Source organism: Megascapheus bottae, chromosome 12, assembly GCF_031878675.1.
Source record: "Megascapheus bottae isolate mThoBot1 chromosome 12, mThoBot2.hap1, whole genome shotgun sequence".
NCBI classification, from domain to species: domain Eukaryota; kingdom Metazoa; phylum Chordata; class Mammalia; order Rodentia; family Geomyidae; genus Megascapheus; species Megascapheus bottae.
This window is the reverse complement of record NC_143520.1, coordinates 58044975-58072345: the sequence shown is the minus strand read 5'-3', so window position 1 is coordinate 58072345 and position 27371 is coordinate 58044975. Positions and strand designations below refer to the sequence as shown.

Genomic DNA, 27371 nt, shown 5'->3' with positions numbered 1-27371 from the left:
TATAAATATAACTTTGTATCTAGGACTGAAGCCAAATAACCCTCTACAAATATAATAACTGAGCCTGGCATGGTGGTTCACGCCTGCAATCCTCATTATTTAGGAAGCCAAGGATCGAGGTTCAAAGACAGCCCGGGCACTAAAGAACACAGACTCTATCTCCAATTAACCACTAGAAAATGGAAAGTGGCGCTGTGGTAGGGCAGTGGCCTTGTGCTGAAGAGTGCAGGGACAGTACCCAGGCCCAGAGTTCAAGCCCCATGAAGAAAAAATAATAATAATAATAATAACAACAACAACAACAACTGATCCTGAAGAAACTGATATAAAGGAGAAATGTTAATAGAGTCTCCATTTAAAAGATACTTGTTACAACATTTTAACATTTTTCTCTGAGGAATGTGAAGCCTACCCCTCAAACACTTTCAAATTCATCAAATATAATCATCTGTGAATACCAGCAAGGCCAGCAAGCATGACCAGAGCTGCCAGCCAAAACAATTTTCCTTTTTGAATCCAGTTTTCCTCACTGATACTTTTTAGTAATCTGAGCTATCGCTATTAAATGGAGGAAACTACCATTGTTAGAATCCATGGAAGAGGAATACTGTGTAAATTTGGTATTTCTATACTAAATTTATATGTATCTCGCACTTTTATGCATGAATTTATGCATGTGCCCGTACTGAGGCTAGAAATTAGGACCCATGCCTCAGCTTTGCTGCTCAAACCTAGTGCTCTCCCACTTGAACCACAGCCCCATTTCCGGCTCTTGGGTGGGTCACTGAAAGTAATTATCTCACGAATATTCTTGCCTGGGCTGGCTTTAAACCAGGATTCTTAGATCTCAGCTTCCTGATTATAGGCATTAACCACCAGCACCAATCTCTAGCAAACACTTTCATGCCACATAGTAATTTAACTTCAGTGAGAAAAGAAACAAAGGATACTGCTCCCAAATGGCCTGTTGAATTTGATTTGATTGTGTTACGCGCAGAAAGAAAAAGAGTATATATATTTTTAGGCTGGTCCAGCATATAAATAGCACAAATGTACAAACAGGGGAAGGCAAAGCTAGTAGTTTAAGAAAAAGTTTAGTCACTACCAATATTCACTACATGATTATTATTAAAATGATATCCTGTGTCATCTACAAATAACTAGATGCATAAAAGTTTTTAAAATATCAAAAGAATGAAATTTAATGTTAACTAAATTTCATGCTAAGAAATGTAATTGAAAATTTCATGTGATATAAATATATAGTGATACTTACAAGTAATACTAACCAAGAAAGATCTTATCCCAAATTCACAGATTTTCTTCCACCTAGCATGAAATGTAGATGTGACTCCAGGGATAATAATCTCTGCTGGAACATAGAACTGAATTGAATATGTCACAAAAATGCCGAAGGAATACAGAATTTTCACTGATTGATACAACCTGTTGAAGAAAAATCAGAAATTAGTCTTCCTCAATATGGGTCTACATTCCTTGTTTATTTTTATAAATAAGAAATCCAGAATATAAACTTAGGAGAGAATGTACTAGATTAAAGAAAATAACTGGATACACTAACTGCCTCTCCACGAATGATATCTGTAGATGATATACAGGCAGCCCAGGCCTGGCACACAAACGTTTGTAATATATTGTTGCAAGATTTTAATTGGGGCTAAGCTAATATTGTAAGTTGACAGCTAGCCCCACAAAGAACTGAGGTTGCTTCTTCAACTTTATTTTTAAGTTTGTAGCCTACTGTATGTCTTTGAAATCTTGAATTATGATTTCAGTGAAGGAAAAAAAACGTTCATATTAAACTCTGTCTTATGGTTTTCCTTGCTTGAAAACCTTATTGTGCGCTGTGTGTGTCCATAAGTTGCAAAAATATCATGTAACTTAAGTCCATCTGAAAGAGTTTCAACTTGCAAAGCTCTCTAACTTACAAATACAACATTAGGCCAGTTGGAAATAGAAGGGTAGGTTTACTTTCTCATCTAAAGGAAACTTAGCACTGTAGCTCAGTGCATCAAAACTGCACAGCAATTTTCTGTTCCACAAATATCTTCAGATTTTTCTCACTATTCCTTATGCATTTCTTTTACTATTTATGCTTATAATCCATAAGGGTCATGCCTATTTAGAGAATACAGGAGCATAGTGCAGTAACACTTTATAATGAACCATTGTTCATGCTTTTTAGATTCTACTTTGTTGACAGCCTTCAGTCAAGCCCTAGCATGACAACTGGAAGCCAATGGTTCTCATCTGTAACCCTAGCTACTCAGGAGACTGAGACCTGAGGATCTCAGCCAGAAGCAAGCAATCTGAGGCTACCAGAGCAGGAAAGTCCATGAAACTCTTATTTTCAATTATCACTGGAAAGAAGAACAAAGAGATGGGGCTCAAGTAGTAGAGCACTAGCTGTGAGCACAAAAGCTCCAGAACAACACTCAAGCTCTGAATTCAAACGTCAGTACTGACACTGACATAACAACACACACACACACACACACACACACACACACACACACACACACACCTTATCATGAATTTCTTGAGAACAATATTTTTTTCTGCCAAAACCCAAATTTTAAATTTGCACATGACACAGAGAGAAAATGTAGACTTAAAACACTCAGAGGAACATTACACAATTTACAAGCCTTCATTACAATAAGATTGAAGTGTGGTATGCTTTAATTTTAATATTTTCCAACATTCCCAAGAAATGCCCTGATGTCATTCCTGTACAAAAGTTTTGTAAGAAAGGAACTATGGAGTCTGTGCTGTAGCACTGGGGTCTGGGGGCCATGATTCCATGCATACTCTTTCAGCAGAAACATCACTGACACTCATAATCCTCCCACCAAGAGTTCTAGTTCCCTACTTACAAGTGTGTGTGTGTGTGTGTGTGTGTGTGTATTACTAGAGGTTAGCCTAGGCCTTTATGCAAGGTAAGTAATGGCTCTACTACTTGAGCAATGCTACTGCCCTCTTGTTTGTATTCTGAAGCAGGGTTTTGCTAACATTCCCTGGAGCTGGCCTCATTCTTTTGATACTCCTACCGTTGACTGGGTAGATTTTAGGTATCAATTCAAGTTCTATGCACTGGGAAAACTGTTTTTAACTTAGGAGCAAATGCTATCATTTCAAAAGACTTATGGCTTATTCTGCTTTTAGTAAACTGGTTAATTATACTGTAAGCTTTGCTGATATACTAGGATAAAACATGAGAAGCAGTCAAGATTTTATTTGTTCAGCAGCAAGTAAGGAGTAGTTTTCCTTCTGTTATTCATTGTAGTAAGGAGAAATAAGGCAGTGGAAACAGATACAAATACTATAAATTCCAAAATTAGGAATAAAGAAGTCTTTGGGCTAGCAATAATAAACCCTAATGCTTTAATTAGCTAATGATGCATTTCTCAGCTTGAGACTTAAAAATTACATATAGTCAAGTCATTGAAAATATGTAAAATAATCAATATGCAACAACTGCAGAGGATTATAGAGAATTAAATGATTGTTCTCACTAATTAATTTAGAACAGCACTGTTTTCTCTATTTTTACTTACATGTTTTGAAAGTATTGATACATTTTAAAATAAAACTGTATTTAGTTAGCTTTTATTAATATAGAATTGAAGTTATATGGGCTAAAATATTCTTATTAATAGTACTTAATATTAATTATATGCAGTCACCCTTATTTGTCATTATGTAGACTAAAAATGAGACCTCTTGGGTCTTTCAGACATAGACACACCTACAACTCATCAACCACAGGCCCACACCTTCCTATTCAGGGGACTGACACTGGAATAACCAGGCAGATGCAGCTGCCAAGTTTGTTTTGTTTTTGTAAAAATGCTGAACTACCTCTGTGTAGTTTCATCCTTATGGATATTGACTATGGGCATTGTAAGGTGCCGTCATACAGTGACACCTGCGTGCGGTGTTTACCTTTAAAAGCTCAGCACCAGTGAAGGTATGGGCTGCTCTCTCTCAGCCCAAAGGTGGAGAGTAGCTGCTGTTGTGCTGCTCTTAAACTGACTCCTAGCTCCTTTTACTGAGTGCTGGTGACTCTATTGCTGGCAGCGCCCAAATTGAGATATTACATTTGAGAATTGGGCTTAAAGCCAACTTAGAGATTCTTACCTCCAATTGACCAGGAAACAAGAAAAACTAACACGAGTAGGGATCAGCTAGTAGGCTACCAGTCTGGAACAACACAAAAAAGCTGAACAAGATTTCAAGGCTTGGAGTTCAAGCCTGAGCACTTTAAAAAGATCGATTTCTTCTTTTCAGTTGCAAGAACACTTTCCATCCTTACTTCCTCATTTGCTTCCTTCTTTCCTTCCTTCCCTCCCTCCCTCTTTCCTTCCGTGTTTGGCATACATGCCCAAATTCTTTCTAAAGAGTTTAAAAGCCAGAGAGGTGCAGTGAAGTCCTTCAGCTAAGGCAGAAAGATTTCAAATTCAAAACCAGCTTGGGCTATGTTATATAGAAGGTGTCTGTCTCAAATGAACTCTAAGATACAGAAACAAGAGCTTTATCATGTGTGATTGTTGTTCTTTATGTACTATGTTATTTCTTTTCTCTTTTTTTTGCCCTTTGGTTAATCTCACGTTATTTTGTTACCTGGCATACTGTATATACATTTATTTGTTTATTTGAAATAGGGAGGGGAAGGGGGGAAAACAAGATGATTGGGAGGAGGTGGAGGAAGGGAAACGGACAAAAACATGAGAAGGGTATCAATGTGTGAGAAGTAATGCACCTACTACCTGATGAATATAGCTGTAACCCCTCTATACATTACCCCAACAATAAAACGTAAAAAAAAAAAGAAAAGAAAAAGTTTCTGTCTCAGAAAAGAAAAGCAATGTCTAGCCACTCAGGAGGATGACATCAAGAAGACTGAGCTTTACAATTAAATGTTTAAAAAAAGAATACTGAAGTGAAGGCCAGCTTCTAACTAAAGCTTGCAAACCCCCCTCTCCATCAGTTACAACTGAGTGCAGTAACATGCTAAACAAAACAACAAAGTCAAAACAACAAAAGCCTTAAAAAGAACTTTAAAAAAACTTAAAAGTTCAGTTACAGTTAATCATAACTTTAGTTCCCAGAATAATCAACTCTACAGCTACAAATACAGGCTCAGACTTGGCCTCTGTTGTGTTTTGTGGGAGACAGTTAAAAACTAAAGTCCTGCTGCACATGTAGAGGAAAATGCCTACCTTATCCCTGTCTCTTTCCTTTTTTAAAATTTTTCCTTCCCAATCACACTCCCCTTGAACAATGTCACAGGAGATCAGTAGCCAAGCTTGTCCACAGGCCTTTCATGCTCTAGTAGAAGGGATGTGACACTGACATGGTATTCTAGGACAGCATTTATCAAATTCTAAGTCATGACCAATTTGTGGATTAAGATATTCATTTTTAGGTTGTTAGTGCTTCCTAATGCTATAGACTGAAATAGGAAATACCAGATTTAACTTTGACTTATTTATATATGGAGGGGTATAATACATACACACATGTATACACATATATATATATACGCTATATTGTTGTATGCAACATATTTCCCTTTTCTTACTATGTGTTGCAGATCAAAAAGTTACAAAGTCACTTACTGAAACCAAGTTAAGCAAACACAGTAATTATGACTGAAAAGGTGAGGGGAAAGATTTTGTACATCTGACTTTTAAAAAATACACTGATAGGGCCGGGAGTTTGGCCTAGTGGTAGAGTGTTTGCCTAGCATTCATGAAGACCCGGATTTGATTCCTCGGTACCACATACATCTTTTGAAAAAAAAAAAAAAGCTGGAAGTGGTGCTGTGGCACAAGTGGCAAAACTCTAGCCTTGAGAAAACCCAAGGACAGGGCTCAGGCCCTGCTTTCAAGCCCCAGGACTGGCACAAAAAAAGAAAAAGAAAACAGAACATATCAAGAGGGCCAGGAATGTGGCTAGTGGTAGCATGCTTGCCTAGCATGCATGAAGCTCTGGGCTCAATTCCCTCAGAACTACATACAGAAAAAAACAGAAGTGGCACTATGGCTCAAGTGGCAGAGTGCTAGCTTTGAGCAAAAAGTGTCCAAGGACAGTGCCCAGGCCTGAGTTCAAGCCCCAGGACTGACAAAAAAAAATAAGAGAAAACTATAAAAAAGAGAGAACAAGTGAAACTAAAATAGAAGGTCTTCATTCCTGACAAGGATACACCAACACTCAGGCCCCTGAAAGACAGGATACAAATATCACTACTGAATAGTTAGCCTGATCTGCCACACCTTCCTTCTTCCTTTGAAAGTAAAATGTACCGTTATCTTCAAGTCTAAATCCCGTAAGTTACTATTAGAAGACTTGAAGCAAAACCAAAAGATTCTGTGACATGGCACTCATTCCCAAGCACAAACTTTTAACATCTTAACATCTGTGACAATTCTTACATTTGTGCTGCTAGCTTCCATAACAACACATTCCCTTCTCCATTCTCTCTATCTCTCTTTCAAATCAATATTTCACATGTTTCCCAATTAGAACTAGGGAGTCTCTAAAAATTAAGATAATGCCTAGTAACATGTCAAAACCTGAAGTTGTTTGTGTGAAAGCATACTAGCTACATGCAACTCAACAGAACAATTCTTCAAATCAATCCCTAGGAAAAGGAACATATTTTGTGACCTGTATTGCTGTGCACATCATAAATGTATTTGCACAGCTATCTGAGAGTCAGTATTGAAGCAGGTGGTTTCCTACTCATGGTTATTCTCCTTCCACTCAGCCTGTGTTTTCACTGAGTATATATGCATTCCCTACAGTGTTCGGTAGTGTGCTAGGGGTTCTAAAAGCTATAGGCTGAGTGTGGTGGATCTTTGTGAAGTGTAACTTATTCAAAGAGCTTTATTTTTGGGGGGAATATTTTTATAAAAAGCAGTGCAGCTATCATGAAGTAGAATGCAAAAGTGAATTTGTCAAAACAGAGCACAAACTGATGCTATGCTGAAAGCAGGTCACTTGGGGTACTGCCCCCCAAGGGGCAGCTCTCCTCCCTCTGCTGACTGAGTTACTGCTATAGTCTGCATGTGATAAAAGTTTACTTTGTAAGTTGGTTATGTCAGATGCTTGCTACAGTAACCGAAAGCTAACAATTAATTCTTCAGGAAAACAGTACTACTATAGCATTATCTGACCAGAAGTGGTCACATGAGAAATGCTTTACACCTCCTAGGCGTCTGGGTTATGGGGACACCACACAAACCTGTCTGCCCTGGAACTGTTAATGCTCTAAGTTCCGAATTTTACACTTACTGCATTATTACCTTCAAAATATACTCTTAATTTAAAAGCAAAATTCACTAAGCACTATTCTCAGATAGTTACTAAAAAGGATGCCTCAGAAGTTGGGTGCCGGTAGCTCACAAATGCAATCTTAGCTACTCAACAGGCTGAGATCTAAGGATCACAGTCAAAGCCAGCCCAGGCAGTCAAGTCTATGAGACTCATATCTCTAACCAACCAGCAAAAAGCCACAAGGGAACTGTGGTTCAAGTGACACAACATCAGCTATGAGCAAAAGAAGCTCAGGGACAGTGTCCAGGTTCTCAGTGTCTGAGATCAAGCTCCAGGACCAACACAAAAAACAAAGAAAGCTTCTCTAATCCATACCTTCCATGAAGCAATGACCCTTATAAATGTCAAGACCATAAGTCAACTTCCCATTAAAAGGTCTTTATATCTGGTAGCCATTGCTAGCTCAGGATACCCTTGTGACAAATGTTGTCTTTCTTGCTCAACTGCAAAGTAACAAACCATTTGCTTTCCAGGGCCTCTTGAGTTAAAACACCAGAGGAGAAGGCAAGAATCCTATTCACAAGAACAGCTTCCATACAATCCCACGACTACCCCAAACTTCTCACTTTACAAAGGCTATCAACTCTACTCCCATATAGTCATCACTACTGTTTCAGGTGCTTAGTTGTGGCTGCAAATTTAACAGTTTTAAAGCTACAGAGGCCAAAAACAAGTAAGATTATCAACCCCCATCTCTACAATGGAAAAGAATTAACCAATACAAGTTCTCTAAAAGGACCTGTTTATCTTAACTTGCTTTCTTATCTTCTCGGGTTCATGTTGTTTCTCAGAATGAATTTTGCAGGCTTTGACTTCTAGTGAAAATCACTTGAGAATGATAGCTCTGATGCCCATAAGGAAGGCAGTCCGAAGGTGTCACTCCCTACTATTGCTGGTTTTCACTGCCTGTGAGTCACTCAAGGTCTCAACAGAATCTATCCACATGGCTGAGGAAGAGTGACATTAATTAAATAAGAAATGTAGCATTTATTTTTTGCATTTATCAAAACTAAGGTAGTACACTCCATTTTGTGAGTATATTCACTAGCAATGCCTTTTTTAAATTTCCAAAGACCAACCCCTGAACAGGAAAAATATCTTACATATGGCTTCATTTCGCTTAATGTGGCTTCCATCTTAGAGGAGTGCTAAGACATAACACTTCATTATTTACAGGTCCCAACTAGACTAGGGAAGGACTGAAAGTCCACAGTTTAAAGTTGATGGGAAAATGAGAGCCATAAAATGATGCCATGTCTCATCAGAAACCAATCCTGCTTGCCTTATTGCTAGAAAAGACAAATGTGAGTTAAAGTGTGTTTGTACTAAAATAATGCATGTTTTGCTTTTATATTTGACTGGAATTTGGTACAACTTATTTTTAAGATCCTTTCTTAAAACATCTCAAAGATTCATAAACTCATACATGGTTTTCCTCTAAGAATTGTAGTGACCTGTCAGGATTAGCTGTCTAGTACTTGAACTAGAATACTTGAACTGCTTCACTACCCGCATGCTTTATTTTCCTGGTGAACAGGATCGCCTGTGTGTGGTGCTCTCCTTTAAAAGCTCAGCCCCATGGAAGTTTGGGGCTGCTCTCTACCAACCCAAAAGTAGAGAGTCACTGCTGCCCTGCTATTAAACTAATTCCTAGCTCAGCTCACTGAGTTTTATTGCTGGGGGGCTCGGGGACCCCCAAATGACTGGGATATAACAGAGTTACCTTAAAAATCAAGTTGTCAAGTTATTCTACTAAATCACCATGAGATTCAATAAGTTTAAACCTAAAATTTCAAATATTAAATTAAAAATTGGTAAACTACATTCACAAACTATATATACTAGAATTTATAAGCTCATCTCCACATACCACACATCCTGGGGAAGGTTTAACGTTATGCTGCCTTTGATTTCATCACGAAAACACATATACCCTAAAGTGGCCAATGTAACATACAGGGCTGTAACAATCCCCATGCCGATATTCAATGCCTGGGGGAAACGCTTGGATTCTTTCATCTGATTTTCCAGTGGAAGGACCTAAAGTAAAGCAGGAACACAAGGTAAGTATTTCAGAATAATAATAATACAGGGTTTCTTCTTTAGGCAAATTGGTCTTTGCTTACTCTAGATTTAAAAGTCCTTTTCAAATAACTTATTTTCTATGTGCTATTTTTCTACACTATAACATTGTTAATTCGTAAGATCTGAAAATCTGCTCTTAGCAGGCAAGTTTGTCAGTTTTTTAAATAACCTTTTTAGGACCGGGAGCATGGTCTAGTGGTAGAGTACTTGCCTAGCATGCACAAAGCCATGATTTGATTCCTCGGTACCACATATGTAGAAAAACCTGGAAGTGGTTCGGAGGCTCAAGTGGTAGAGCTCTCGCCTTGAGAAAGCCCAAGGACAATGAATTCAAGCCTCAGGACTGGCAAAAAAAAAAAAAAAAGTAACATTGCTTGAGTAATGTCCTTGGCCTTTCTCAAGACTAGATCTCTACCACTTGAGCCTCAGAACAACTTCTGGCTTTTTTCTATGAATGTGGGACCGAGGAATCGAATACAGTTCTTTGTGCATGCTAGGCAAGCTCTCTACCACTAAGCCAAACTCCTGGCCCAACCTTTTTATTTTAGAATAATTTTAAATTTATAAGAACAGTTGGAATGGTAAAAGAGAGAGCTTCCAGCGGGGGGAGGGGGAGGGAAATGGGGACCATGTCATGAGAAAGGATATCAATGTTTATGAAGTTATGTACCTTCTATCTGATGAATATAATGTAACCCTTCTATTAATCACAATAAAAAATTATTTTAAAAAGAGAGAGCTTCCATATACCCCAACACAGCTGGGCCTGTTTTTAAAATTTTGTTATCATATTACATTTGTTACAACTATGAACTAATATTGGTACATTACTACCTAAACTTAAAACTTTATTTGGATGGAGTTGTTATTCCATTAATGTCCCTCTATCTGTTCAGTGTCCCATCCAGAATACCACAGCCTACTAGACTCATGTCTCCTCAACTCAGTGGTTCTTTCTCTATCTTTTCTTATTGCTCATTATCCTGACATTTGTTTGAGCAATATTAGTAAGCTGTTTATACACTGTCTTCTAACTTGGGTCTATCAAATGCTCGCCTGTGAGTAGACCGAGATGGTATGTTTTGGGGGGGTGGCTATCACACAGGGACTGTTTCCTTTTTATCCAACTTGTTTTCCTCATTCTTGACCACAGGCAAGTTCATTGTGATCACTCAGCTAAGGTAGTTTCAGAAGAGAACTAGGACATGTACTTATATCCACTAACCCCACACACATCCATAACTGTTTCCACATATACCCAGAAGTATCTATTGCTTCTCAATTTGAATAAGACCAGTAAATAACACTGTGTAAAAAATAAATCTTGTAAAGTAATAAGCAAAGGCTAAATGAAAACAATCAAGTTTTTTAAACATTAATCCTCAGTGAGTTTAGACATACAATTATACCATTTAATGAAAGACATTGTATAATAATATCATTTCTCTAATTATAACACTAAAGACATTACTTTGACAATAAAAGATAATAAAAATATATCATTTATCTAGTAATGCTTAGAAATATAGTATTATTCTAAAGCTTAAGGACAGCCTCACATACAGTATCCACTTTGCTTAAGAGTAAGCAGGTTCCACTTGGAATCACTAGTTTCTAGTGGAGAGCAGCGGAGTACAGTCTAGAGGCCTAAAATTGCCAGCAAAAGAGAAGGGAGCACAGTCACTTCCCAGCTTCTTGTGCTGCAGCATTGCTGCTATTATATATGTGTGTGTGTGTGTGTGTGTATTATATAAATATGTTATTATATATATACATGTTATATATACCTGTTATGTGTACATGTATATATATATATATATATATATATATATATATATATATATATAATCTTCTCCATGGAGTAGATAAGAAACATGAATAACTGGCTGAAATAGGAAACCAAAGATAGACTAAAAATAATCTATTCCAATGTTTGAAGCTGAAGCAATGAAAAGTAAAGGTGAAAGGACAGTGGAAATGAGAAAATGAAGCTGGTTTGGATGAGAACATATGTGATAGACTTTGGAGTGGCTGAATTTGAGATGTCAGAGAAACAACACTTAACTGCAAATGTCAAACAATTGATGAGATACTAAAACTTACTAAAGACAGACACTAAAGTTAGCAATTTTGCCTATAATAGTAACTGGAGCTGAAAATTCTCTAAAGAAGAATTCAGAGAACAAACCTCCAAGTAAAATAGCATAAAAGCGTATCTTTGATCTGCTTGTGGTTCATGTAGACAGACGCTGACAATGTTAAATCATCAAATCTGGAATATTCGATTTTCATCATGCTAAGCTCTAAATAAACTGGAAGCACCTTAAATAGAAATATTTAAGATCCCAGGAAACTCATGAGGCTTGTCTCTTTCGGCATTAGCCTTTTGATAACAGCGTTCTTCAAAATAAACACGCTCTGTATCTATCTAAGGAAAATTGTATATTTGACTTTTATATAGCAGTAACTACTTAAATTCCCTACAAATAATTCAGACTACATTTGAAATGTAATTGAATATGTGGAATACAGACAGTACAGGATTGTCTGTGAGTTGATTTTTTGAAACGACATAATACTTACATAGGAGTTTATTACAGTATTCAGAATTTCAAATAGGTTTCAAAGTTGCCATACCAAAATGTTAAAAATCATCTAGTCTAACATTCTTACTTACATATGAAGAAAAACAGCTATAGGAAATATCTGAGTAAGCTAACTGGTTTGAGGAAGAACTACCATCAGACTGAACTGGAAACCACATTCTCGAATAAAAGCCAACTGAAACAAAACGGGACACAAGCACTTCATGTCACTTGTCCACATAAATCCTAGTGTCAACTTAAACGTTTAAAAAATAATAAACGCCAATGCTCACCACTCCTATGCCTTCAAAAGCAAACACAGCGGTACCAAAAAAAAGTGGATACTTTTTCCAACCAGCAACGATAGGAAGATTGTGGGGATCTGGCATGTTCTGCAAAAAGGAATGAAAAATTATATCATTACTTACTTTAAAGTACTTAAAATGAGAGAGCAAAATCATATTGTCCTGAGCTTCACAGTACCAAATACAAGTTGTAAACCTGAGCATGTGGAGCGTCCCATGCTCAGGGTGGCTGCGTGGTGAGGGTTTCACTGCCACAGCAGCTGCTGTCCTCGTACCCAAAACACTCCACCGGAGTAAACGCTGAAGACCTGTTTCCAGCTGCATGCCTCAGCTGTGCCTCCTGGCACACAGTGCCAAGAGCCACACAGTTACCACCCACCATTGTTGTCTGCATCTTCCTGTCATAGCTCCTCCAATTCTCCAAGATACCTCTTTCCTGAAAGACTTTCTCTTTGGCTCTGCTGCTCCCTTGCGCAGGGCTCTCTTAGTGCCAGTGCTTATGTTTCAACCACAAGTATTCTGCTTATCTACATGTAAACTAACTCTGTGTTTGATAACTTATCCCTGACCCATAGCCTTGATTCCAGTTTGCACAATCTGGACACACTCACAAACAGCACATCTTCAAGATGCTGGCTCCCCAAGACTGTTTCTTCCAGACATTTGAGGTCTGGTCCCTAGTTCCCTAAGCTCCTGGATTCTTGTAATAACCTGGCAGGCTTAGCTGCCAAACTGTTTTTGTTTCTGTAAAAAATGCATAACATGCTCAGGTGCCTGCATGTGGTTTCATTCTTACGGTTATTGATTATGGGCAATATAAGGTGGCATCATACAGTAGCTACCACCTGTGTGTGGTATTTACCTTGAAAAGCTCAGCCCTATTGAAGATCAGGGCTGCTCTCTATCAGCCTGCAGGTGGAGAGTAGCCTCTGTGCTGCTATTAAACCAACTCCTACCTTGATTCACTGAGTGCTGGTGACTCTTGCTGGGGGCCTCGAGGCCCCCAAAATGGCTAGGATATTACATACATTCTCAGCCTAACTGGGTATAGAATTCAAGGCTAAGGAAAGCAGATGTACAAAGCAGCTCAAGTGTAAAAGCACACAGGTAATTCAGGGGATGGAAAGGCCCAGAGCACCTTGAATGTTATGCAATATGAAGGTAAAATATGACTATACCATCCTAGGCTGATGATGAAAGATTCCTGAACGTCTTAGATCATTGGATATTACTAAACAAAGCCTCAAGGCAGGCAGGATGCCTGATTGTTCCTGTAGCATTTCTAATTGAACCCAGGGCTCCATGCATGCTAGGCAAGCCCTCTATCACTACTAGGCCATATCCCACCCCCCCCCACCTTTACAGATTGTTCTAAGGAAGTTAGATAAAGGAACTCCAGGCTGTGGAGACTGAAATCAATTAGGTTGCTGCACACACAGAGATCAAGCAGTTGCTGGCTGCTGAGAGGCAGAGGACTAAAGTCGTGGTAGTAAATCATAGCTTAGAACAAAAACTAACTCCACACACACACACACACACACACACACACACACACACACACACACACACACACACACACACACACCTTGTGACTGATCCTTACAGCTTAAAATCAGACCCAATTATAAAGCCTGTGCACATTATATAGACGCCTAGTTAACAATAACCCTCAAAAGAAAACCAGCAATCACTGCTCCCACTAGGCCACCTATACAGCACAGTTTTTACACATCGTCACAGTTACCTTCAAAGTAAACTAGCTTTACAAAGTACATGACATTTAGTTAAAAATATACTTACCCTAACAACATATTGGTAGATTATCACAAGACTGACAGCCATAGAAACATTGGCAAGGAATGAGAGAACAAATAGATTCTTCAGCTCTCGAATGAAGACCAAAAGGATTATAAATGGAAGAAAGCAAAGCATATATATCCTTAGGTCGACAGTTTTTCTCTCGCACGCATTGGATGAATTGGTACTATTCAAAACAAATGTGCTACTCTCCAGGAATCCTTCATGAACCTGCACAAAATTAGAAGGCCAAATGAATGGAGGAAACAAAATAGACAGACAATCTTAATCTATATACTATATGATAAATTCCTATGACATGTTTTACAATAATGTGCTTAAATTTTTTTTCAAGGTACTCAGACTTCCTGGAAATATATCAAGTATCCAGGATAATGAAGGTAAATAATCTTCTTTGCAAGTTAATGAGAAAATACAGTTCCCTGGGAAATTATGAGGATGAATTTATTAATTTATTTTGAAGCTTTCTAGCTATTATGTTCCTAAGTCCAGCAAAGACCCAAAAGACCTGCCTCAACACTGGAGGTACACAGTGGACCTCAGTGTGCTTTCTCCAGTGTAGGAGCCATGTGCTAATCACCTCTCAGAAGTGTACATCAGCCAAGTAAGATGCACAATCACAGCCTAACTTCAAAGTCTGTACAAACTGTCTACAAACTATCATCACTATCACACATACTTAATACTGTGTACCATGTGGAAGTACACATGGTACACAGTAGTAAACTTCTGCCAGAACAAAAAATTTCTACAAGATAAACCAACTACTTTAAAATGTATTTACCCACTTTAACCCAATTTTCAGATTTCAAAAGAAATATTATTGTAATTGCATGTCTTAACCATATAATTCAACTTACTAAAATAGAATTTAAATTATAGGAGACTTTAAAGAAAAATCTTAAAAAAACCTATAGCCCAGGGAAATCCTACTACAATTTAAAATGTCAATTTCTCTCCAATCACTGTACCTTCCTTCGAACATCATCAAGTATCTGGATACACACATTCTTGTGAAAATAAACCCTAATAATAAGAACTAGCACTTCTTAATACAGTCCATGTATCAGGTGCTGCTTTCTATACATCTCACTGAATCCTCCAAATGGCTGAGTAATAGATTTTATATTAATTTCCATTTTGACTACAGAAAACTGAGGCTTAGAGATGGAAAATGCCCATGATATCAGGTCAGTGGGTGTTGGTAGGTTCCAAACAGTCCCATGATAAGCAATACTGCACCCTAGAATGGGGTGCTCTGACCAGGCACACATCAGGCCTCCATTCTGACAAAGTACAAGTTTAAAAGACTGAGGTATTACAGTTCATCCATTCTGAGCAATGGTTAAGATGACTATGAATGCACACTCAGATGGTAGCAGATTCATCTCAGATGGTAGAGACAATATCTACTACATGGAGTCAATTCAAAATGCTGGCAGACTAAGAAGTGACACGTCTCCTTTAGGAAATGCAGCTCACCACGGTCTTCCAATTAGCCATCAAAAACTGTATATTTTGTGTGTGTGTGTGTGTGTGTGAGTGTGTGTGGATGTGGATGTGTGTGTACCAGGGCTTGAATTCAGGCCCTCATACAACTTGCTCATGGCTGGCACTTGACCACTTGACCACACTTCCAGTTAACTGGAGTTAATGCTAGTTTATTGCAAATAGAGTCTTAAGACTTTTTCTGCCCAGAATGGACTGAAATCATGATCCTCTGATCTCAGCCTCCTGAGTAGCAAGCAATCCATAGCCACCTGCTTAAGTTTTGTTTTCTACAATATGAAATGGAAATAAATTCGTCAACTCTTATTACTTGTCTTTTAACCAAACACTTCACTGTGGACTTAATTCTCTCAGTAACAATTTTTAAGTATTATTTATCAAAGTAGTGCCTCTGATGAAAGCAAAGCTCTAACAAGTTTCTGGCAAAAGAAGAGAGCTAGATAAACAATTTTACAGAGATATTTTAGTTACAACATGCTTGGGAATTTTAAACTAATTCTATCACCAATAGCTAATGTTTTAGCATTCTCTGTTAGAAAAGTGATAAAAATTATTGATTAAAAATACAATGAAAAAAACATAGATACATACCTAGAGCAAGAATCAGGTAAACATTTGAGTCCTTTGGTGCCCTCTAGAGACAGAGATAGCTCTTTAATAGGACTTCCTATGGTCTCACATGTTTACCAAAATGTAAAACACTGGAATAAATATTATAAAATAAAATTACTAAATTCAGTTGTTTCCATTTAGACTTCAAATTTGGCAAAATGCACTACATATTAACTTAATGTCTTAGTAATTCAATGGTTAAAATTCTAAAATCAGCTATTTTTATTTAGCAAAGCTAAATAAAGGTTGCATTCCCTTACATTTGAAGACTGTGGTATTTTACAAAGGCTTTTTCACGAAGCTTTTATCTGCTGAGTCTCACAAGGTTATGAGGAACAGGACACTTGAGCTTGACCCAACAAAGGGTCTTACCCAAAGTGAGAGTTAAATCTGAGGAATTTTCCTTCCTAGTATAGCTCACTGTAACATTTCTTCCCCACTCTCCCAGCTCAGATACACTATCTCACCTATCTGAACATTCCCAGAGCATTTTTTTTTATTCTTCCAGTACCAAAGTTTGAATTCATAATGGTCTCAATCTTACACAATCCTCTTGAACCACCTGAAATGCCTCATCCACCAACTTTTTCCTGATCATATATTGGGGACACAGAATTTCACGAATGTTTCTGCAAGGACTGGCTTTAAAATTCAATCCTCCAGATCTTAACCTCTTGAGTAGCTGGGAATTAGACATGAGCCACCAGACACAGAAGCTACTTTAGTATCATAATAGACTAGAATCATCAGAAACATTACAAGATCGCAGCTACCAAGCACAGTGTACAACTAAACTCTGAACTCACTGAATTAATGAACTACTGTGCCTTCAATTTCATGTAGATTAAGACACAAACAATCCTACAATTTTAATTCTAGCACTAGTAAATGGTGGTTTACTTAAGCTGTGTGCCGCCATCAGCTATAGATGGACACTTCTGCTGAAAACATTAACCTCTGGTCCAGGATGCCAAAGACCAGGCTGCTGCACAGCCTGGACCAAGTAAGTACCAATTTCAAATTCAACGATTTTTTTCCCCCTCAAGTTTCATTGGAAGCCTTTTCCCATGATGCTTGGAGGCCTTCAACAAATGGGCAATCTCTTCACCTTCCAGAGGACGTTATTTTTTTTTTTTTTCCTTTTGGCAGTACTACAGCATGAACTCCCACCCCTGCACTCTCTAGGAAAGTGCCTGCCATGTAAGTCACTTGTGCTGTTGGTGAAGATTGCGTGTTGGATTTGCTTTGTGGGTTTTTTTGTTTATTTTCTTTTGGGGGGGGGGGCAGTTGCAGGGCTTGAATTCTGGGCCTGGGTGCTGTCCCTGGGCTCTTCATTTCAAGGCTAGAACTCTATCATTTGAGCCACAAGGCCACTTCCAGTTTTCTGCTGCTTAAACAGAGATAAGAGTCTCATAGATTTTCATGCCTAAGCTGGCTCTGAACCATGATCTTCAGATCTCAGCATCCTGAATAGCTAGGATTACAGTCATGAGCCACCAGCGCCAGGCTCGTTTTTTGTTTGACTGTCTTGTGTGTACGTTTATCTGACTTTTAGGATATAAGGAGGTAAGGAAGGGCACAGAAAAGGAGGTAAAAAAAAAAAGGTGGAAAAAAATGCAGTGCTGGAAACCTAGATACATAAGGCTATACAGTATGACACTAAATGAAAGGACCTCTAGGATGTAGAAACAAAAGCCATATAATGATTGTTGTCCTTAATGTACTATGTTATCTCTCATTTCTTTTGCTGTCCCTTGGTTATCTCATATTTTTACAGTATTTCACTTTGTTATCTAATATATTGGATATATGTGTATTTGGTTATTTGAAATTGGATCAGAAAGGGGGGAAAACAAGATGAAGGTGGGGGTGGGGGGGACGGAAATGGGGACCAAGACATGAGAAAGGGTATCAATGCATGTGAAGTAATGCACCTTCTATCTGGCAAATGTAATGTAACCTTTCTATTAATTACAATAAAAAATATATGAAAAAATGCAGTGCTGGGAATCAGCAGACAATATACTGCAAATGAACTATACAACTTGCCTATGAAACTTGTGGGTGAAACAGGAACAAGAAAAATGCAAGAGAGAAAAGAAGGGTTGACACTGCCTACAAACGCATTTGTTCATTATCTGACTTATTAAATAGTAACCCCTCTGTATATCGCCTTAATAATAATTAAATTTTGGGGGGGTGGTCATGGGGCAAGGCCAGGACTCAGCCTAAGCTCTTCAGCTCAAGGATACCGCCCTACCCTTGAGCCACTTCCTGTTTTCCAGTGATGAATTGGAGATAAGAGTCTCACAGACTTTTTAGGGCCTGGGCTGGGTTTGACAGGATTCTCAGATCTACGCCTCCTGGGTAGCTAGGATTACAGGTGTGAGCCACTGTGCCCAGCAGAATGTTTTAAGTGCCCTACACCAGCCCTTTTCACTTTTGTTTTTGCATGGGGTCTCTTTTTGCCATGTTCCTTCAAACTACCCTCTTCCTCCTCTACCCACCCCCTGCATACATGGGACATCCACCACCACACCCAGCTTAGTGGCTGAGACATTCTCATTCATGTTTTTGCCTGGGCTGGCTTCAAACTTCGATCCTCCTGAAGGACATGAACAAACCAGTTTGGCCTGCTTGCCCTCTCCCCAGCCTGTGGTCCCTACCCCAGAGGCTCGCACCCCCATTGGTCTTGGGTCTTGCCTAACTCATATGGGCTCTCCTACAAGCTGCCATGCAGAGAGTCCTCATATGTCTTTTGGGCCATCACCCAGAAGAGGGCCTGGCCATTTCAAAACCACAGTCATGAACCTAGGGCAGCCCACCCTCTGTGGTTACCACCTTAGAGAATATCTGGCTTGCTTCAAACACACCAGCCATAATCTGACAGACTGCATGAAGGTGGGAGGGAAGGGGTTGAGGACAGAGGCAACATAAAGCAGCAGCCCACGACTATGCAGTGGGACAATCAGTATCCTGGTCCAGCAGCTCGTCCTTTTGAGTGGCTTAGCTTCTTCCTTACTGAATAAATTCTTTAAAACTGCGCTTGTTATTCCTAGAATTATTTCCATAATACTGCAGAACAAGAACCCACCACACACATTTTCCTGCATCACTCCCACCTCCACCTATCCTGTAGCTGGGATTACAGGGACAAGCCTGTCCCACATCTGAGACCACACTTTTTCTTCCTCATCTTCTGAGATATGTGCAAACAAGTTAAATGTTTCCACTCTACTTTGGAAGTAAACGCTATTTTGTATAAGGGCTTTTACACATTTTCTCCAGTTTTGCTCTTTATACACAACACCCCTAAGAGGATGTATCCTCTCCAGTGACTATTAAAATGGTGGATGGAAAGCCACTTGTGGTGGTATACAACTATAAACCCAACAGTAGAAAGATCATAATTTAGAGGTCAAAGCAAGATGGTATGTACATACATACATACATGCAGGCATGCAAGCATACATACATAGATGCACAGCCAAGTAGCAACTGTGAGAAACCTAGGCTTCAGCCTAGTTCCACATGCATGGGACACATGGCTCGTGCTTCATAAGGTGCTCACAAAATGAGCAGTGTACTTGTTCTATAGATTGCAAATATTAAGTGCTTTGCACCACAGCTTGTAAATATGAAATTATAGGGCATGATTAGCATCAGTTATAGATTCAAAGATAGCTAGTCATAACTATATTAGAAGATATTACAAAAAGTAGACTTCTGCCATCTTGCAAAATCCTAGAATTCACTATTTCTATTATATGGATATGGTATGCCTTGCTGGACACCTGCAGGGTAGCCATAGGAGCCCTGCTGCTTGCTGCCTGTGCTTCAGTAGGTACACACTTTGTGACACAAGCAGTCCGGAGCCAGAGGGCGCCTGACCCCTCCCGCCTGGAGCAAATGGGGTGTATCTCAGGACACCATTGGCTGACGGTTGCATTCAGGGTGATGTGGCAGCCATTGCCCGATCTGTATTTAGTGAGCAAGTTTTGTAAAATAAAGTTAGATCTGCACCGAGAGTCTGGTCTCTGAAGTCTGTGTTCCCAGGATTATTTGTGGGCTCCACCGCCATCTTACGCCCCTCCTAGACGTCTGCGAAGGACCCTAACAGACACCAATGGCTCACTTCTCTAATCCTAGCTATTGAGGAAGCTGAGATCTAGAAGATCAAGGTTCAAGGCCAGACTCAGTAGAAAATCCCATAGGAACTCCAATTAACCAGCAAGACGTTGGAGCTGGAGATGTGTCTCAAGAAGCATCAGCCCAGCAAGAAAGCTGAGTGAGAGTGTGAGGTTCTGTACCAGCAAAAAGTAAATTCAAATCAAAAGCAGTACATCTTATCATTTGTAAACTATCAATAGTCACAGAATGGATTAGCATTCCTAGGATTATGCAATTTGTGGGATTAATACTTGGCAAATCAAAAACACATTATTTGTAATAATTAATGCTAAGGAAAGCCGAACTCTGATGAGCAGAACTGTGACTGCTAACTACTGTGTCTCTAAGAGCATCTCTACTTGCTCTCGCCAGTCCTTGATACTTCTGCAGTTTTAATGTTTCCAACAATACCTGAATGGAAAGAAACAGACTAGCTGAAATTACAGAATTTTCTTCCAGAAAAGTTTGTTTTATAAATTGTCCTTTTCTTCAGGGGACTTGCAGTCTAATGGTAAAAATGAACTTGTAACTTTAATACAGTATGATCACAGTTATTTTTGTTAAGCCAGGAAATAAAAATAAATGCTAGGAAGTCATAAAGGAAAGAATGGCATGGAAAGCAGCTGAGGAAGATTTCACAGCACACGCTTGCAACATTTCTAGACAACAAAACTTACAAATGCTGAGATACTGTACACAAAAAGAACACCACTGTGGAGAATGAAGCTATAACTACTAATTACTATAACTATTAGCAACAGCCCTTGAGGAACACACTCTTACTACTATAAGAGCTCCATAAGCTTCCAACATTAAATAGCTAACCTTGTGGCTCAAATATAACATGCAGGGATAGTCAAAACCCAGGGTTAGCACATTAAACCAAGTCCAGATACTAAGTGTTTTTGCAGATAAAAGTTCACTGGAATGCATCTACGTTCTCTTGGTTATATTTCATTGTTTATGGTTAACCATTAAGCATGCAAAGAGAAAATACTAATAACTCCTTACAGAAAGCTTGCCAATACTTCATTTTAATAGAATATGAAGCAAACTTTGTATTTATAATGAGAGTCAAATACATATTTGTGTATACTTAAAAAGTTCTGTAGAAAGGATATTTGTGCCATCATTCTGTATGAAATATCTACAGTTCTACAGATTACCATGTACAATGCTTATTGTAACAGACATACTTGGATAATTAATGTTATTGACTGGAATGATGATGAAAGAAAATCAGGAGGTAAAACAGAAAAATAATGCCAATCACAAGAAATGTGTTTGGTACTGTTTATATATTTTTTATTTTGGTATTTTGTATATTTGTCATAATAGTCTTCTCTCCACAATATATCTAGAAATCATGTCTTCGCAAAACAAACTTTCCCAACATAAAAACAGTTACAGAAAACTACGTTTTAATGTATACTACTTTTAAAACAATGGCAGTAAGTACTGGAGTTCTGTAATGAATGCTCACACATTAACCCTTTCTCTTGGCTGCTAGCTCCCACCTTATGTATCCTCTCTATATATTAGCAATCTATATATTAGCAAACAAAAGAGGATGATACCAAAGTATATATGGATGTGCTTTTGAAATCTAAGTTTTTGTTTTGTTTTTGTGTTTTGTTTTGAGGGACAAGGTCTTGGTCTGTAGCCTAAGCAAGATTTGTACACAGGATCCTCCTGTCTCAGTCTCTTGAATGTTGGAATTATTAGCATGTGCTACCATATCCAACTCTTTAAACTGAAACAAGTAACTAAGAATCAGTCAACCATGAAATGTTCTGATGGAAAAAAGAGACAATAGACAGCATGAAGAGTACAGCACAAATAGTAAAGCCAGCAATAGTCAAGCCTGGGGGTGTGTAGGGGGCATGTACCGTAACCCTAACTACTTGAGAGGCTGAAAAGGAAAATCTTGTCATTTGAAGCCAGGCAATCCACAGCTTGGTTCAGTGACATGCACTTTATCTTAGGTGATGTGGCAGGCTGAGATCAGAAGGGCTGGTTCCAGAAGGCTGGTTCCAGGACGGGCCAAGACAGGAAAGACCAAGAATTGAGATACAATCCTTTTATCACAGCTAATGGAAAATAGAAGAGGTGGAGGATAGTCCATGCATATATAAGAAAATGAGACCCTTTCTCAAAAATAACCAGAGAAAAATGGTATACAGGTGAACCTCAGTGGTAGAGAGCCTGTCTAATCAAGTGCAAGGCCTTAACTTCAATCCTACTACCATAAATATCAGAAGTCCAATTTGCAAAAGAGAAAAAAAACTAAAGGAAAATCTACCTGAAGTCACTTATAAGAAGAAATATGATGCTGTATGCAGGGTACTAGAAGAAGATGATTTTGCAAACTAGAGAAAAATACTCACTTGTTTCACATTTTCAGCTAAGAAGACAATATAAACACTGCAGAATCCCAGCTGTGTTATCACCAGAAAAAAGTCGACCACACTCCTAAAAAGAGATGTCCACAAGTAAGTATCAATAAGAATTAGCAACATGCCAAAATAGTTTTTGTCCTTTTAACTGTCATTTAACTCCTATTAATGTTATTTTTATGAGAGCACATAGTTTCTTCCTTGAAAAAAGAATATTTAAAATATTTATTTAGATTCTACAAAAATCCTATTTTGTTTAGTATGTCACTAGAATTATAAAGCAAGACCACACATGATTTGAAGGCCAGTGATATTACTTAGAAAGAGCAGTTGACAAGTTACAAATATGCCTACCTGTTATTCATTTTTTCTTTTGATCTATAAACAAGAAGTTACTAAGTGTAACACATTGTAGTCTCTTGTCTGACCATCAGTGTCAACAATGAGGTCTAAAATTTTGTAGCTATACTCCTCTCATGTGGCAGCAAAAGGCCCTACTGTCTTCATTCTTGCCATAACTCTTCCATCCACCACGGTTCTTCAAGGGTACTGCTGGCAAATAATCTTAGTACCCTGAAATGAATTCCAGTTTCTCATCTTTGATTCTTACACTTGAGTATTTTAAGTATTCCCTTAATATCTTTCCATCCACATACAAGGTTAGTGTCCCACTAAAAATAATTACAGTGGAATTTTCAAAAAGTATTTTTTCCTTCACAGTAGACAAAGTTGTCTATAGTCTAGGTCAGAAGAAAGATGGGGATTGGGATTGATTCTGGGCTCTGGAGGTAAGTCCCTAGGGCGTTAGGTTCTGTTTCCTTCCTTCTACTCAAGTATACCAGGAATGATGAGAATCTCATGAACTTATAAATAAATATAACTTTCTGAAAATAAAAAAACACAGATTTAAGCATAAACTACTCTAACATTGCTGTTTTTTCTTCTTTAAATTTTATCACACATCATTGGCAATGTAGTTAACATTTTGTTGATTGTTTACACTTCTTTATTTCTCAATTCCTGTGTTCATCCAGTTTACAGTCACCTTTTCAATAATGAGAAACTCATTTAAATGATAAGGCAATAAAGTTAAGTTTATGCTAAATAATATCAGGACTTCAGCTGTCTTATGAACATACAATATTTTTCCTTTTTTAAAAATTATTGGACATAATTGTATAATTTAATAAAGATCATTTGTAAGCAGTATTATAGGTAGCTTTTAAAGTATCGTTTCATTTCATCTACTATAATCACTTAACAAAGTGTAAGTACAGTTTTTCATGAAAAATGCAAACCAAAATAAGTAATGATTTGACCAGGTCATAAACAGACAATTAATGGAACTGAGATTTGAACCTAAGTCAACCTCATTTTAAGGGTATTCAATTTGTTGTTTTTGCAGGTACCAGGGTTTGAACTCAGAGCTTCCCATTTGTTTGGGTTGCATGCTCAGCTTAGGCTCTGTTATTTGAGCTGCACCTCCAATCAGGCTTTTTGCTGGTTATTTTGGAGATGGAATCTCATGGGCTTTTCTGCTAGGATTGGCTTGGAACTGTGATCCTCTGAATATCAGCCTGCTGAACATCCAGTAGTATATGTGTGAGCCACCAGTGCCCTTATCATAATTTTATTTATCTTATCATATTAAGTTTAAAAATTAACCAAGTCTCAACAAATAGATATTAAAAGCAGGGGATGTACTTGCCGTCCCCAAGCTGCTTGCTTCTGAAGACAACTCCAAGGACTTGCTTCCATAGCTAGACTCACCGTGTCACTATAGCCTAATGTTGACTTTTTAAACCTGCAATTAATGACAACACACATAAGAGAAAAACATTAAAATTCTCTGTAAAACTATTTCTTAAAAAGAGTATCAGATAAATCTGAACTAATGGACACAGGACTATACACTGATAGATCAAGACTGCAAAATGTGACACTCTACAAAATCCTAATAAAATTTAAATTTTTATCTTGCCTATGGATAATTTTATATATGTGCAGAACATAGAGCAGCTAATATCTGTGCTTCAATGATTTAAATATTTCAAATATATAAAAATCAATAATATTCTTGTCAAAATTCCATATTTTTCTTATTTTATTGTTATTATAAAGGTGATGTACAGAGCAGTTATAGTTATATCAGTCTGGTAACGAGTACATGCCTTTTAGACAATATCACTCCTTCCTAGGCTCTTTCCCAGTTTTTCCCCTCCCATTCTCACTCAAACATTTTCTAATAATAGCATATAACACTATATAGACTTTATCTTTATATAAACTATCTCATTTCATTTTCAAACTGCCTCCCTGAAGTAGATACTATTTCTCCAGGCTTTGTCTCTTTCATTTACAAGCATGTACACGTACACACACACACACACACACACACACACACACACACACACACACACAAATGATGAACCCAGTTTTAACAAAATAACAGTCTATAGTAAAATTCTGGTTTAGTAAGAGCTATTTGTCTTTTAAAAAATTGGGGGACATCATTACTCATAATAAGTAGAAACCTTGGGCTCTCCTACAGAGATTTATAATAGAGCAAAACTTAGACACATAAGGCCATATAGTATGACACTAAATGAAAGGACCTCGAGGATATAGAAACAAAAGCCATATAATGAGTGATTGTTGTCCTTAATGTACTATGTTATATCTCATCTCTTTTGCTGTCCCTTGGTTATCTCATATGATTATAGTATTTTACCTTATCTGATACACTGTATATATGTTTATTTGGTTATTTGAAATAGGATAGGGAAGGGGGAAAACAAGATGATGGGTGAGAGTGGGGGGAGGGAAATGGGGACCAAGACATGAAAAAGGGTATTAATGTTTGTGAAGTAATTCACCTTCTATCTGGTGAATATAATGTAACCCTTCTATTAATTATAATAAAAATATATGGAAAAAAATTGGGAGACAGGGGCTGGGAGTTTGGCCTAGTGGTAGAGTGCTTGCCTAGCACACACAAAGACCCAGGTTCGATTCCTCGGTACCACATACACAGAAAAAATCCAGAAGTGGTGCTGAGGCTCAAGTGGTAGAACGCTAGCCTTGAGAATGTCAAAGGACAGTGCTCAGGCCCTGAGCTCAAGGCCAGGACTGGCAAAAAAAAAAAAGCCTAACCCTAAAAAACTGAAATTAATAAAGCAAACTTTAAAAAGAAATTGGGGGACAAGAACGTAAGAAGGGGTATCAATGTATGTGAAACAATGCTCCTTCTATCTGGGGAATATAACTGTAACCTATCTATTAATAACAAAAAGAAGCTTCAAAAAATTGGCTTATTGTCCAATCAAAATATTTTATGACTACCTTACACCTACATATCAGTAAACAGCACCAGAGATGCTATACACAAAAATAAACTGCTCATACATTGAAAACATTGGGCTATAACTAAAAGTATACCACTGACTCCCATCTCCTCTACAAATATTTTCTTCTGATTTTTTACAGAACCCAGTTTGAGCCGGGAGTTTGGCCTAGTGGAAGAATGCTTGTCTAGCATGCATGAAGACCCAGGTTTGATTCCTCGGTAACACATACATAGAAAAAAGCTGGAAGTGGTGCTGTGGTTCAAGTGGTAGAGCACTAGCCTCAAGGAAAAAGCCCAAGGACAGTGCTCAAGCCCGGAGTTCAAGACCCAGAACCGGCAAAAAAAAAAAAAAAAAAAAAAAAAGAACCCAGGCCCATCCACTGATTGATTAGGGACATTTGTAAGTACAGTCCATGTACCATGGCTACAAATCCCTCATTTGTAGATTCAAGTGACCACATAGGGAACATACATGAAAAGATGTCCTCCTGTCTATATTTAATATATTCCCACTGATTTTTCAGGTCATTATGTCCTAAACAATAAAGCACAACAAGTAGGCATATAGCATCTACACTACATTAGGTATTCTGGGAAACCCGAGGTAATTAGCGAGAAGACTGCTCAGTGGTTGCACACAAACACACCACTGTTTTAAGTGAAGGACTTGAGCATTGGAAGATATTGTATTCATGCAGCATGAGAATTCCAAATAGGGCCTAGTCACACTAACTGCATTTGAGTTCTATTCAGTCCCTATTCCATGCTCATTATTAAAGGAAACACAACTTCTAGTGGCAGAGAATAAAAACAGAAAGCTGCAATGCCCTAAACAAATACACAACTTTAAAATAGACTTAACAAATCCACATTTACCTCTGACATAGAAAGTGACTGCAACGTACCAATATGTGCATACAGTGAACAGAAATAATTCCTATAAACACAAGGCTGATTGGTCCAAGCTGTGAAGAAGAAAAATGATAAGGTTTAAATATCAAATTCAAATGAACTAAGCAACTTTATAATATTAAGTGATCTACTTAGTGGAAAAAGAAATATTTGGTGGACAAAAATGATGGTCATTTGCATAAGGGAAAATGAATAAACTTTATATAGAAAGGATGCCAAGCAATATGCAAGACAACCATGTATGATTCGATTAATGAATGAATATAGACTC

The 27371-nt window shown here is 38.0% G+C and overlaps 1 protein-coding gene across 3 annotated transcripts in view; it reads right to left on the bottom strand.

The window, feature by feature from the left end:
- The window catches only part of Slc36a4 (solute carrier family 36 member 4), a 47975-nt gene that overhangs the window by 5926 nt on the left and 14678 nt on the right, over positions 1-27371 (bottom strand). The window contains exons 4-10 of one of the 3 annotated variants that reach the window (XM_090343051.1): positions 27065-27153; positions 24551-24646; positions 22834-22918; positions 14138-14365; positions 12326-12424; positions 9233-9402; positions 1277-1446 (exon numbers count right to left, since the gene is read on the bottom strand). In XM_090343051.1, the coding sequence (XP_090199177.1) occupies positions 1277-1446; positions 9233-9402; positions 12326-12424; positions 14138-14365; positions 22834-22918; positions 24551-24646; positions 27065-27153 (937 nt within the window). Of the gene's footprint in view, positions 1-1276; positions 1447-9232; positions 9403-12325; positions 12425-14137; positions 14366-22833; positions 22919-24550; positions 24647-27064; positions 27154-27371 lie in introns of those variants that run through there. The other 2 variants (XM_090343052.1, XM_090343053.1) reach the window with 2 other exon arrangements.